Below are 14668 nucleotides of genomic sequence, written 5' to 3' on the forward strand. Positions count from 1 at the left end.
CAATTTGCAGGGAGGCGAGTCTAGGTCCAGCTCTTTGGTCGGTGGTTCAGTCTCTGGGAGTTCTCCAGGGTCTAGGTTAATTGACTCTGTTGGTCTCTCTGTGGAGTTTGTATCCCCTCTGAGTCCCTCAGTCCTTCCCCTAACTCTCCCACAAGATTCCCTGAGCTCTGTACAATATTTGCCTGTTGATCTCTGCATCTGTTTCAGTCAGCTGCTAGGTGGAGCTTCTGAGAGGATGGTTATGCTAGGCTCCTATCTGAAAGTATAACAGAGTATCAATAATAGTGTCAGGGATTGGGTCTCTTACATGGGCTGTGTCTCAAGTTGGGCCTGTCATTGGTTGGTTCTTCACTCAGTCTCTGTTCCATCTTTGTCCCTCCAGTTCTTGTAGGCAGAACAGATTTTGGGTTGGTTTTCTGTGTGTGTTGGTATTCTTATCCTTCCACTGGGAGCCCTGCCTGGCTACAGGAGGTGCCACTTCAGGCTCCATATCCCCTACTACTAGAGTCACCCCATAGACTCCTGGGGCTCTCCCTGATCCCTGGTCTCTGGCATGTCCTAGAGATGCAACCCAGCCCCAGCCTCTGATTTTATTCCCTATCCTGGTCCTCTCACCCAGCTCTCCCCACACCTGGTCTCTATTACTTATTTTATTGATGAGAAAGAAGTTTGGGAAAGCAGGGTTTTAGAACTTGGTGTAGATGTTTTAGTTATAGAGTTTATTGCTTTTTGTCATGTTGTTAGGTTCTTATAGCTCTTGGCTTTACTGGGCATTGAGAACATGACCATTGGTGAGTCAGTTAACCTAAATCTAATTCTGCTTTTTGTTTTTTATTAAAATATTATGTGCAGAAATGTTTTATTTGCATGTATGTCTATGCATCAGAGGCATGCTTGGTGCCCATGGAGGTCAGAAGAGGGCCTCTGATCCCTTGGGACTAGAACTTACATAGACAATTAGTAACGACTATGCAGATTTTAGAAATGGAGCATAGGTCCTGTGGAAGAGCAGCCAGTGCTCTTAGTCACTGAACCATATCCCTAGCTCCAAAATAGTTTTCTTTAGGGATCACATTTTTTTATAAGGTTGTTCATAAAATTCAGTGCAAAATGTTCTTGTAGTTTGGGAAGTGTTACAAAGACATTTGTTCATTGAAGGAAATCTTTTTTGTTATAATCACAAAGAAATATGGTTAGTAATAGAATCTTCATTTTAACTTATAGTAAATCTGTGAAGACCTAAAATGTGAATTTGCTTTCGCCTGTCACTGTTAAAATTTTGTTTTTCCTATGAAGCATTCTGACACTCTAGCTCATACCTTTACTCTTGACATTTGAGAACGCCGTTGGTCTCACTCAGTAGTTTTTAGTGGATATGCATTTCTCTTCAGGTTGGTCCAACAGCTACACAAGCTATGCAAGAATTTCTCACGCGACTACAAGTGCATCTTTCTTCAACATGTCCTCAGATATTCAGTGAACTTTTGCTCAAGTTAATTCACATACTGTCCACAGAAAGGTAAATTATAGCATGTACTTCCATACATGTCCTCATGTAAAAGTAAATGTGGGATCCAAGAAACACACTTCCCCTCAATGTTAATTGTGGTTTTAGTAGGCCAGAGGACAGTCAGGGGCTGTGGAGGGAGAGTTCACTGAGTGTTTTTTTTTTTTTTTTTTTTTTTTTTTTTTTTTTTGTCATTTTCATTTCTTTTCACTATAGATTCTTTTTGCAGATCTTCCAGGTTCTGTTACTGTAAGAATGTGGTACCTCAAAGCTCCACTGATGTTTCAATAATCTTGTAGCTTAGTTATAGTTTTTAGCTGAAAGTTATTTGAAATTGCTTAAATTCAGCAAGGTGGTGGTGATGTGCACCTTAACCCCAGTTCTGCACTGTGGAGGCAGAGGCTGGTGGAGCTCTGTGAGTTCAAGGTTGGCTTGGTCTATAGAGCGAGTTCTAGGACAGCCAGGGCTACACAGAGAAACCCTGTCTGAACAACCAAGTAAACAACAAGAAAATTACTTAAATTTTTATGAAATATATAGAAAAATAAGGACAGATTTTTAAAATATATAATACTAATATGCCAAAGAAAGATAGAACAAAAATTAAAGTAACAGTTCCATATCCTATAGAAGTCATAAATAGAAACAAAAGTATGCACCATGCTAAAAGAATAAATTGTTGTCATGCTGTGTTAATTCTTTAAATCATTGACTATTTTAGTATCACAGGTAGTCAGGTAACACTGAGTCATTATCTTCATTATATAATCCTCTAGGGCCTGCTTTATACATAGAAGGCAAGCACTCTACCTCTGAGCCAAAGAATTACTTAGAATCTTTAGAGAGAAATAAGGGTGATTTTTAAAAATATGTAATACTGATATACCAAAGAAAGTTAGCTCAAAAATGAATGTAATGGTACAATTTCTTATAGGACTTGTAATAAAAACTTAAGTATGCAGCATGTTAAAAGAATAAATTTAAGAAATTTCTAGATTAAAATAAAACTTTATTTTTATCTTTATTTTTTTAATATTTATTTATTTTATAAACAGTATTTTGCCTGCATGTATGCCTGCATTTCAGAAGAGGGCACCAGATCTCATTACAGATGGTTGTGAGCCACCATGTGGTTGCTGGGAATTGTACTCAGGACCTCTAGAAGAGCGATCAGTGCTCTCAACCACTAAGCCATCTCTCTGAGCCAACCACTGAGTTCTTAAAAAAAAAAAAAAAAAAAAAAAAAAAAAAAAAAACTTTTGATGTATGATAAACAGTATTGTCAATATGTAGATATCAAATAAAACTATGTGGTTAGCCAGTGTCCCCATAATACATGAGTGATCATTATAGAAGTCTGTTTGTCACATAAAAATCTTTTAGTCTGTTACTTTGAGCTAATTTAATATACCTGTATTTTTCTCTTCTTTTCAATTTAGAAGGGAAGCCATTTTTGCGTTGGTATAATAAAATGCAGATAAGCAGAAAACTTGTGTAAGGTTGAAGAACTGCTAAATGAAGAAGTATGGTATAGTTAGTTAGAGTTACTTAAAGTGATTTAATTTTTAATCCTCTGTTTTTCTCTGTCTCTGCAGGGGTGCCTTCCAGACAGGCCAAGGACCTCTTGATGCCCAAGTGAAGCTGTTAGAGTTTACTCTGGAGCAGAACTTTGAAGTTGTCTCAGTTAGTACTATTTCCGCTGTGATAGAGTCTGTCACCTTCTTGGTGCATCATTACATCACTTGCTCAGACAAAGTCATGTCCAGAAGTGGATCAGATAGCTCTGTTGGTGCTCGAGCTTGTTTTGGGGGACTCTTTGCTAACCTCATTCGCCCAGGTGATGCAAAAGCTGTTTGTGGTGAAATGACAAGAGATCAACTCATGTTTGATTTGTTAAAACTTGTTAACATTTTAGTACAGCTGCCTCTTTCAAGCAATAGGGAATACAGCGCAAGAGTGTCCGTGACCACCAATACAACAGATAGTGTTTCAGATGAAGAAAAAGTCTCAGGAGGCAAAGATGTCAATGGAAGCAGTACCAGCGTTCCAGGGTCTCCTGCGTATGTTGCTGACTTAGTCTTAGCCAACCAGCAAATTATGAGCCAGATTTTGTCTGCTCTAGGCCTGTGTAATAGCAGTGCCATGGCAATGATAATTGGTATGTATTTGGAATATTAATCTAATCTTTTCTTGGTATTATACCGATATTTATAACCTTTTTTGTTTTGTATTGTTTTAACAACTTATGCTATTAGTGAATACTTTCATAGAGTGGCTTTACAGGAAATATGCTATCAAGAGATTGTATCTTCAGTTTCAAAAATTCTGAGAAAATCTTAATAACTTGAATAAGAAATTAAGATTAACTAGGCATTGTGGCACAATGCCCTTAATTCCAGCATTCAGGAGGAAAAGGAAGAGGGTTATGTCAGTTTAAACTCAGCATGATATACTTAGTGAGTTTAATGTTAACTAGGGAGACACTGTCTCCAAAAAGAAAAGAAAAAACAAGATTAAGACATCTGTCTTAAGTACCTGTAATTCTTCAGTGTATTACATAACAGCAGAATGTGGCCCATTCCTGCATGCTTTTATGACGTGTGTCATTATACTTTTACATGTCATTGTTTAACTTTTCTACCATTTGGAAATTAAGAATTTTTAAAGATTTTAACAAAATGTAACAAAGTTTATGTCTGATACATTTTCTGTCCACTAATATTCTCTCCCTCCCCAGTTTTATTTCATGTGTATATGGTTTACTTGACTATATGTCTGCACCACCTGCATGCTATGCTCTCAGGGAACCAGAAGAATGGTTCAGATCCCCTGGGGCTGCAGTTATAGACAATTGTGAGCTACTTACCATGTGGGTGCAGTTAATCAAAACTGGGTCCTCTGGAAGAAGAGACAGTGCTCTTAATCCAAACCCTTTATTTTCTTCTTGATTCAGTGCTGTCATTTAGAGTGATGTTCTCTTATTTACATAATAGGACCCTTTTTATATTAGCCTGCAGTGGGAGATCCCATTTAAGACACTACACCCAGTACTTTATTGGATACCTCTACAGATACTTTAATTTTTATAAGGGTGTGTGTGTTTGTATCTACGTTTCTGTTTGTGAAAAAGTGAAGAGACTTATATTCTTTAATTTTTTTAAAAAAAAACTGTTTTTTTAAACTGTTAAAATTTTATTGTTTTTTATGTATATACTTTACAAAATGTATAATCTTCTATTAAACTAGGTGCAAGTGGTTTACATCTCACCAAACATGAAAACTTTCATGGTGGGTTAGATGCCATATCAGTTGGAGATGGATTATTCACCATATTGACAACACTTAGTAAGAAAGCCTCTACAGTCCACATGATGTTGCAGCCAATCTTGACCTACATGGCCTGTGGATACATGGGCAGACAAGTACGTTCAATCCAGCAGCAATGCAAGTAGACAATTTCATATCAGAGAAATTAAGAGTATCCATGAATGTATTGGAAAAGCAAGCAGCTGTGCATGAGCAAAGTAAATCTTGTTTCAGTTTTAATAGAATTGAAGAATAAAATTTTATGGTATGGTATCTTCAGCAGTGACTTCAGAGATAGAAAAAGTGAATAAAAAATTCTGGAAAGTCCCACTATTCCTTTTCCCTGAGAGAGCATCGTTAACCAGCAGGATGTTTCCTGAGATGTTACACAGAACTACTTGAGAGGGACAATTCTTCAAAATTCATCTTTATTTCTTTTTAATTAAAGGGTTTTAGGGTAAATTTTCTTTCTTTTTCTTTCTTTTTTTTTTTTTTTTGGTTTTGGTTTTGGTTTTTCCAAGACAGGGTTTCTCTGTATAGCCCTGACTGTCCTGGAACTCACTCTGTAGACCAGGCTGGCCTCGAACTCAGATATTCGCCTGCCTCTGCCTCCCAAGTGCTGGGATTAAAGGCATGCGCCACCACTACCCGGCTATAAATTTTCATTCTAATACAATGTTTTAATTAATTCACTGGTAATTTTATATAGTATATTTTGATCATATTAAAAAATGTAGTTGTCCAGATTCACGGGAACTTATAAAATCATGTCGTATTTGTTTACTTTTTAGGGTTCTCTTGCTACTTGCCAGTTGTCTGAACCATTGTTGTGGTTTATTTTAAGAGTGTTGGATACTAGTGATGCATTGAAAGCATTCCATGATATGGGTAAGAAACAAATCTCATGTGCTGTCATTTTAGCGTGGTTATTTTTGTACTCTGAATTTTCACTTTTAATGCCCAGTCTTGTTGCTAGGATTGTTTTTATTTAATATTCTTTGTGAGTTTAGGTGGAGTTCAGCTTATCTGCAACAATATGGTTACCAGTACAAGGGCTATTGTGAACACCGCAAGAAGTATGGTATCAACTATTATGAAATTTCTTGATTCTGGTCCAAATAAAGCTGTTGATAGCACATTGAAAACAAGGATCCTGGCCTCTGAGCCTGACAACGCAGAAGGCATCCATAACTTTGCACCCCTTGGTAAGACAGTGGTCCTGCCTCTTTCTACTATGACCCAACTTAGTGTTCTGATGAGGTGAAGTAAAATTAGTTGTTGGCACAAGTTGATGTTAGATTAGTGCTGTTTTAAATATAAAAAGCTCCTTTTTTAGGCTGTTGGTACCAAAACATTCTACTAACTACAACATTTTTAGGTCAGTTCTGTCTTCAAGTGTTAGTCTTTCTTCAAGTGTTTATTCTTTCATACCGCGTTTCTTTCATGCTTTTCTTATTGCTGGTTCATGAATATCTGAGGAATAAAGATCATTATTTTCATTTTTAAAGAAAGTAATAGTCCTCAAGAGTTTTCTACTTAATTTAAAAATTCCCCTAGACATGTGGTCACTAATTGTTATTTGTCATCGGAATAATAAACAGTTGACTAGCTGTTTTGGGACTGCTTTGATCGTGCTTGGTGACTGACCATGTAGCAATTCCAGCAGACATTTATTTTCTGCTCATTTTTATAGTTTAATATAGTATATCAGAGTATTTCTTGTGTTTTCCTGCATCCTTTTTAGATGTTTATATGGTGTTTACAATGTTTTCTTATAGGTACAATCACTTCTAGTAGTCCCACGGCCCAGCCGGCCGAGGTGCTCTTGCAAGCCACCCCGCCCCATCGAAGAGCTCGTTCTGCTGCTTGGTCCTATATCTTTCTGCCAGAGGAAGCTTGGTGTGACCTCACCATCCACCTTCCATCAGCAGTGTTGCTGAAGGAGATACATATTCAGCCTCACCTTGCATCTCTTGCAAGTGAGTACTGTGAGGAATCATGAGTAACAGGTAGAGACAGGTGAAGATAGGAAGTGCTCTCCAGCAAGCCCTCCTGTGTTCACCTTTGGTGTTAGATCGTGTGCACATGTGTGGGCACATTTAATCAGTGTGGGCCGGCCGGCCTGCCTGCCTGCCTGCCTGCCTGCCTGCCTGCCTTTCTTCTGTATATTATAATTCACTTGGTTCTTAATTGAATATAATTTATCAAACATTTTAAGGTAAATTTCTTAAAATATTTGGAAAATCAGTTCCCGATTGAGTAGAGACAGAATGTTTTGTAGCATATTCAGTAACAGTGCTTGCTAACATTTTCCACTTTGAAGTCACTTAAGTTCTTTCCGCCTACTCACAGTTTATATTGAGACAGTTATGTTCATTTGTGCTCAGTTTCTCATTGTTATCCAATGTTATTCAGTTGGATGAAAAACTTGGGGAGATTTTATAGATTCTTAGTGAGTTTAGAAGAATAATTTTATTTAAAAGGTAGACAGTAATCTAGTTATTATTTAAATGATAACCTATTCTCATATAATTAATATAAGGTGAAAGTCAGGCATAATGTCATGTGCCTATAATTTCATGTCATGGGACCATGAGGGAGCACATTTTTTGAGCTTGAGGTCAGCCTGTGTTACCAGCTGAAATAAAATAAAAATAACATATACTAAAACCTTACTTGAGCAGGTCATCAACTATTTTACAAGACATAGTACTTCTTAACAGGCTAGCATAGGCCAGTATTCCTATCTACTTAGGCTTCCGCAGGAAGAATTTACAGTTGAGCATCTGCATGGGTGTCATGTGCATGAACAGCGAGAGGAACCTAGTTTTCAGGTAGAAACAGTGACATGATCTAGTGATACAGTTCATTGATGGGGTCCTTTCCTATTAAGGTTTGCATCAAGTTCTAAGCTGCAATTCAGGTGTAGTATGATCTGAAAGGTGAAAGCTTTTGTTTGGAAGGAGAACAGTTTGTGTTAATGTGGACAGATTTTGCATGTGAGAATTAGGAACTCAAGTTCCTAAAGTACCTAAAGTATAGGTAGAGAAAGCTGGTATTTATACATGCTTAACTAACATAACTTTCTGGTGGATTCGGGCAGGGACTATATGTTCTAGTGAAAATTGAATAGAATTATTAAATGGCGGTAAGAATTTTAGTTGTTTGATTTCTTACATTGTATTGCTCATGTAAAATACAGCTATTAGTTTCTTGAAATATTTTTGAGGTTTCAGTTTATAAAATTTTTAAATTATTTTTCACCCTCAGTGTAACCCTGACATTTAGTTGACAGTTAATAAAATTTTACTTAGTAGAAAAATAAAGTATATTTTTTAAGTATGAAAAATAAACCAATTTTAAAGATTTTTCTTTGATACATATGTTTGTTCCATAGGCATCTGTGCTATGCTGGGAGCAGAATGTCCCTGTTAGGAGTTGCCAGTTGTTCCCTCACTGGCACTTCTTAAGTGACAAAAATTGTTTTACTTTTCAATTTTGAGACTGTTTGGTTAAGGATTAAAATGCAAACAAAATTAAAGGTGAAACCAGTTTTAAAATTAGCTGTGACTTTAAACACAGTGTTGCAAATTACAGTATAAAGTATTGAACCAATTGGTAATTACTATACTCTTCTTCTCAAGTTATTTTAAACAACCAGTCTTTTTTTTTTTTTTTCATTTATTTTATTTATTTTTTATTGGATATTTTATTTACATTTCAGATGCCATCCCATTTCCCCTCCCTAGAAAACCCCTCTCCCATGCCCCCTTTTCCTTTTTGCTTTTATACAATTTTTTTAAAAAATGTTAATCAAAGACTTTATAAGTTTGGTATTGCTCAATCAGAAGTGTAACCCAATACCCAACATAGATATATCAACTGTCTTTGACTGGTGGAGACACGTGAACATCTGCCTCCATGCCCCCTCCTCTTTCTCTCTCTTTCTCTCTCTCATCACCTAGCTTCTCCTCTCTTTCTTCTCCTCTCCTTACTCCTTCTCTTCCTCTCGGTACTCCTTCCCCCTTAGCTCCTTCTACATATCACCCGTCATGTTAAAATAAAACTTTTCTCTCTAAATACAATTAGAGCATAATTATGCCTATTTGTATCAGTGAGGTACAAGATAGTCCTAATACCCAGTCCATCATTTTGTTGACTAACCAGAACCTCTGTCATCTCTCCTAACTAACACACTTAGTTCTGAACTTGGCTTTTTTCTTGGCTTTAGAATGAATGTCAGCTGAAGACCATCTACTCAGATCTTTTCTCACAAAGTGAATAGCCAGAATTGGATATGAGACAATAGGTTTTCAACCCCATCAGAAATCCAGAATGACTGAGTTAACTGAAATTATGGGAAGCACAAAGCATAGCTTCTAAAACTTAGCCAATTTATAGAGACCCTGAACACCTGAAAAGCTCCTATACTACCGAACGTTGGAGCATCTGATCTTCAGCCTTCTGGCCCAGGATCATCTGACAGACCTTAGTGATGCAGAATTATTAAGGGCTGATTACTCTGTCTAGACAGATATAATCAGTCGACTATTCTGCAAGTGTGTCCTTTTCTGGACAGTAATTTGTCTGTAGATGGAAAGAGGCAATTCTTGCCTAGTGGCTGTCTCCCCATAGCTGGAGTAACTCCAAAGATGCTCAATTTCTTCTTAGAATCCAAGACAGGAAGCTGTCAGGAGCAAACAGGTCTCTAATCAAAATGAACATTAATATAGAAATGTTAAACAACCAGTCTTAAAACTGTGTTATGTTCATGACAATTTTGATAGAACAGGGATAGTAAGTAATTGCCCACTAAGTTGGTTTATTCTACCTTTTGTAAGTATATAATACATACAACAACTTATCCAGATATAAGTTCTATAGTTCCTCTTTCCTTAGGTGAATATTTCAATATTTATGATTATTTTAATTATTGAAGGTCATAGTTTTTAAAAATGTCCAAAACGATGATGAATGCTTGTGTTTAGTGCATTCAGTGAGTGCATAGTGTATGCATCTGAAAGTTGCTGGATTAGTGTACTTTGTGCTAGAGTGTAGCATCTACTACAGTTTTTTTACGGTTCAGTTTTCTCTTCCTGCAGCCTGCCCGTCGTCAGTGTCTGTTGAAGTAAGTGCAGATGGTGTTAATATGCTCCCTTTGTCTACACCTGTTGTCACAAGTGGTCTCACCTACATAAAAATTCAGCTCGTCAAAGCTGAGGTAGCTTCTGCTGTCTGCCTCAGACTGCATCGTCCTCGGGATGCCAGCACACTAGGCCTTTCACAGATTAAATTACTAGGCCTTACTGCTTTTGGTACCACCTCATCGGCCACAGTTAATAATCCCTTTCTTCCATCTGAAGATCAAGTTTCCAAAACAAGGTATGTATCGTTTTATTTCTTATTCTTGTTTTTATTTTTTTTTTTGTTGTTTGTTTGTTTAGTTTTGTTTTGTTTTTTTTCAAGACAGGGTTTCTCTGTGTAGTCCTGGCTGTCCTGGACTCACTCTGTAGACCAGGCTGGCCTCGACCTCAGAAATCTGCCTCCCTCTGCCTCCCAAGTGCTGGGATTAAAGGCGTGTGCCACCACCGCCCGGCTATTTCTTATTCTTAAAAAAATGCTTTCTCTGGTTGTTTTCAAATTATTCATCCTAGCCAGGGGTGATGGTGCACACCTTTAATCTCAGCACTTGGGAGGCAAAAGTAGGTGGATTTCTGTGAGCTCCAGGCAAGCCTGGTCTACTTAATGAATTTCTTGACATTCACAGCTACATAAGGAGACCCCTTCTCGTCCCTCCCCACCCTTCCCCTTTCCAGAAACATCTTATGTTGTTCTGTAGTTGCTTATGTAGTACCTATTCTATTAGGTCTAATGTAGTAATTTTGTTGAGGTATAACAATGAAGTAGTAAAGTTGAGATTTATGTAATAAGTTTATGGAAAATATCTGTAATAATTTGAGCTACTTATATTACTGCACCTGTACTTTCTGTATTTTAGCATTGGATGGTTACGGTTATTACATCACTGCCTTACACATATAAGTGATCTAGAAGGGATGATGGCCAGTGCAGCTGCCCCTACTGCCAACCTGCTACAGACGTGTGCTGCCTTACTGATGTCACCATACTGTGGGATGCATTCCCCCAACATTGAGGTTGTGCTTGTAAAGATTGGATTGCAGTCCACTAGAATTGGCCTGAAGCTTATTGACATTCTCCTGAGAAATTGTGCAGCATCAGGCAGTGATCCTACAGGTGACTATTGACTTTACTCTTCTAATTTTTACACACCTACACAGCTTGGACATACTTGATATTGGTAATTCTTTCTGAAATGAATTTCTCTGAAAGCTTTGCTACTTTTAAACTTTTTTCATAATTTACAGGTGACATTCAGTGAATAACTTAAAAAAGCAATATCTTTCCATTTTAAACTGGCTAATTTAACAACGTTTTTCTTTCTTTCTTTTTTTTTTTTTTTTTTTTTATTGGCTAAGATTTAAATAGTCCTTTACTTTTTGGAAGACTGAATGGACTGTCGTCTGATTCTACAATAGATATTCTTTACCAGCTTGGTACAACTCAGGATCCTGGAACTAAAGACAGGTATATGTTGGTACATTTTTTATTTAATCACAAACATGGTTTCATGAATTGGAATTAATACTTTCCCTTTCAGAAAGCCTGACAAATGTTTAAACAAATATATATATATATATATATATATATATATATATATGCTTTACATAATAAATAAAATAACATACATTTAGACATATTTTGAATGCTTTTGAGCTAAAGAATTTGTAGTCAGTATTGGGTTTGTAGGAATACTTCACATATAAAGGTATTACTTATATCAAGTGTAAGTTGTGGCATTACTAGTCTTTCTTTACTTTTTAAGAATTCAGGCCTTGCTAAAGTGGGTCAGTGACTCTGCAAAAATGGCTGCTTTGAAGAGAAGTGGCAGAATGAACTATATGTGCCCGAGCTCGTCAGCTGTCGAGTATGGTCTTCTCATGCCGTCCCCCTCTCACTTGCACTGCGTGGCAGCGATTCTTTGGCACAGTTATGAGCTGCTTGTGGAGTATGACTTGCCGGCACTGCTAGACCGAGAGCTCTTTGAGTGAGTACGAGTGACTCTTACCCCTTCCTTTGTGTGCAGATTTATTGTCTATTTTCATTTGTTAGGTAGAGTATTGTGCCTGTTTCTGCAGCTTACTGCTTTAAAGGTGGTGGGACCTAGGAGAATGGAGCCTAAAAATGAGGTGGACTAAAGTCTCACACAATAGCCGACTTTATTCAGAGCATCAGACAGTTTATTATGATCTGAGGATCATGAAGAGGCACCTGAGTAAGAATACAATCACAATGACAAACACATGGTGGTAAAAACATGTTTTTCCATAGCGGCACATGAATAACAACAGCTGAAGTAAACTCACTGCTATCTACTACACCTGGGAGTAGGAAGCAGACACACTGCAAGAGCAGTTCTGGATTTCTGAAGAAACAAGGGTACAAGGCTCTTGTTTTCTTGGAGTTTCTCCACAAGCACTCAGAATTCTCACACAACTTTTTTTGTGGAATGTGTTCCAACAAACATTGATAATTTTTTGATAATAAGGGTAGTTTGAAAATAATAAATACAAAGTAGTACTTTTGAAATGATGTTTCATGCTTACCATTTTTCTCCATGCTGAGGATTGACATGTTCTTCTCCTGGAGCTGCACTTCAGCCTTTCTTGTAAGGTTGATCAGTGATATTGCTAGTTTTTCTTTAAATCAGAAATCTTTAGGTGTTCTAGAGTGCTTTGTGCTATTCTACAGTTTTCTTCAATGTACAACTGTAGAAGGAAAGTAACGGTACGGAGTTTGAGATTGGCAGGGATGGTTGCCCATCTCCGTTTTTAGCACTGGGAGAAAGAGGAAGTTGGTGAACCTAGTGAATTTCGGACAGTGAAGGATACAACAGTGAGACCCTATTCAGAAAGGAAAAGAGTAGAGTGGGAGAACATACAGATGTGGATGCTCGAAGCCAAACAGCAGACTGAGGATGGGGTCCCCAATTGAGAAGTTAGGGCAAGGACCGAAGAAGCTGAAGGCGTTTGCAACCCCATAGTAAGAACAACAGTATTACCCAACCAGACCCCCCAAAGCTCCCAGGGACTAAGCCACCAACCAAAGAGTACACATGGAGGGATCCCTGGCTCCAGCTGCATATGTAGCAGAGGATGACCTTATCTGACATCACTGGGAAGGGGGCCTTTGGTCCTCTGGAGGCTTGATGAATGCTAGGGTGCTGAGGCAGGAGTGGGTGGGTGGCACCCTCATAGAGGCAGGGGGCGGGGAGGGGATAGGAGGTTTGTGGAGTCAAAACTGGTAACAGGATAAACGTTTGAAATGAAAATAAATAACCAATTTTTAAAAAAGGAGATGTCAAGTAAACTCTTATTGTTTTTGTCATTATATTTAATCTCCAGTAGGAGAATTTCAAGCAATGAATGTTTTTCTAAAAACAAAACATGCACTGTCTTTTCTTTCTCTAGGTTACTTTTTAATTGGTCCATGTCACTTCCATGCAATGTGGTTTTGAAGAAAGCTGTTGACAGTCTACTTTGCTCCATGTGCCATATACATCCAAATTATTTTTCCTTGCTCATGGGCTGGATGGGAATTACCCCTCCTCCAGTGCAGTGTCATCATAGACTGTCCATGACAGATGATAGCAAGAAACAAGATCTTACTTCATCATTGACAGATGACTCCAAAAATGCACAAGCTCCTCTTGCTCTAACTGAATCCCACTTGGCAACTCTTGCTTCCTCTTCTCAGTCCCCAGAAGCTATTAAACAGTTGCTAGACTCAGGGTTACCTTCCCTTCTTGTGAGGAGTCTGGCTAGTTTTTGTTTTAGTCATATTTCCTACTCAGAAAGCATTGCTCAGTCAATAGATAATTCCCAGGACAAGCTCCGGCGGCATCACGTTCCACAGCATTGTAATAAGATGCCCATCACAGCAGACCTAGTTGCTCCTATTCTTAGGTTTTTGACTGAAGTTGGCAATAGTCATATTATGAAAGATTGGCTTGGTGGTTCTGAAGTCAACCCACTGTGGACAGCACTTCTGTTTTTGTTGTGTCACTCTGGGTCTACCACTGGAGGACATAATTTAGGGGCACAACAGAGCAGCACAAGATCAGCTTCTCATTCTTCAGCTGCTTCGACAGTACTGACTACCCAGCAACGGACAGCTATCGAGAACGCAACTGTTGCCTTCTTTCTGCAGTGTATTTCATGTCATCCTAATAACCAAAAGCTGATGGCACAGGTAAAACAAAAACACCCATCTTAGACTTAATATGTGGTCTTCTTAATAGGAGAAAGTACTGCATTTTTGGAATTAGTTAATAAAGAGCTGTGTGACAATAAAGTTTGGGATTAAGTACATTCGATTATCTGAATCTAGGCCACAATTGAAGTATCAGTGTCTTTTCTCTCCATTGAAGTATATGTTCTCAACATATATTACTTTTTAGGATGAAGTGACTGGAAATTCATGAGCATTCTAACTATAGTCTGACAGTCTTCCAAAACTCCCCTAGTTAAAAAGCAAAACTAAAAAAATGTATTTTTGCTATTGAAACTGGATTTACAGACTGCTGTAACTGTTGCTTTGCCTCTGATCACATAGACATTAAGAGTAGGTTTCAGGAGAGGCTCTGAACATCATAGACAGTTTATTGTAATAAGCTTGCATGACCAAAATTTTGCAAGCTAGAATTGTTTAGAGTAAGGTGCTTTGGTTTGGATTGTTGCAGCTTTGTGGCTTTTGTGAGTTCAAGGAGTTTTTCAG

The 14668-nt window shown here is 37.8% G+C and overlaps 1 protein-coding gene across 13 annotated transcripts in view; it reads left to right on the top strand.

Moving 5' to 3' along the window:
* Birc6 (baculoviral IAP repeat containing 6) overlaps window positions 1-14668 on the top strand; it is a 174909-nt gene that overhangs the window by 106347 nt on the left and 53894 nt on the right. For all 13 annotated transcript variants that reach the window (XR_013113310.1, XR_013113309.1, XM_076942275.1 and 10 more), the window contains 11 exons: window positions 1392-1519; window positions 3103-3665; window positions 4754-4929; window positions 5605-5701; window positions 5824-6018; window positions 6592-6792; window positions 9916-10195; window positions 10812-11068; window positions 11311-11419; window positions 11718-11939; window positions 13363-14143. Coding sequence is in view for 11 of the 13 variants with exons in the window: in XM_076942275.1 (XP_076798390.1) it covers window positions 1392-1519; window positions 3103-3665; window positions 4754-4929; window positions 5605-5701; window positions 5824-6018; window positions 6592-6792; window positions 9916-10195; window positions 10812-11068; window positions 11311-11419; window positions 11718-11939; window positions 13363-14143 (3009 nt within the window). In the remaining 2 variants the exon portion in view is untranslated. The remainder of the gene's footprint in view (window positions 1-1391; window positions 1520-3102; window positions 3666-4753; window positions 4930-5604; window positions 5702-5823; window positions 6019-6591; window positions 6793-9915; window positions 10196-10811; window positions 11069-11310; window positions 11420-11717; window positions 11940-13362; window positions 14144-14668) is intronic.

This window comes from Arvicanthis niloticus, chromosome 11 (assembly GCF_011762505.2).
Source record: "Arvicanthis niloticus isolate mArvNil1 chromosome 11, mArvNil1.pat.X, whole genome shotgun sequence".
NCBI lineage: Eukaryota > Metazoa > Chordata > Mammalia > Rodentia > Muridae > Arvicanthis > Arvicanthis niloticus.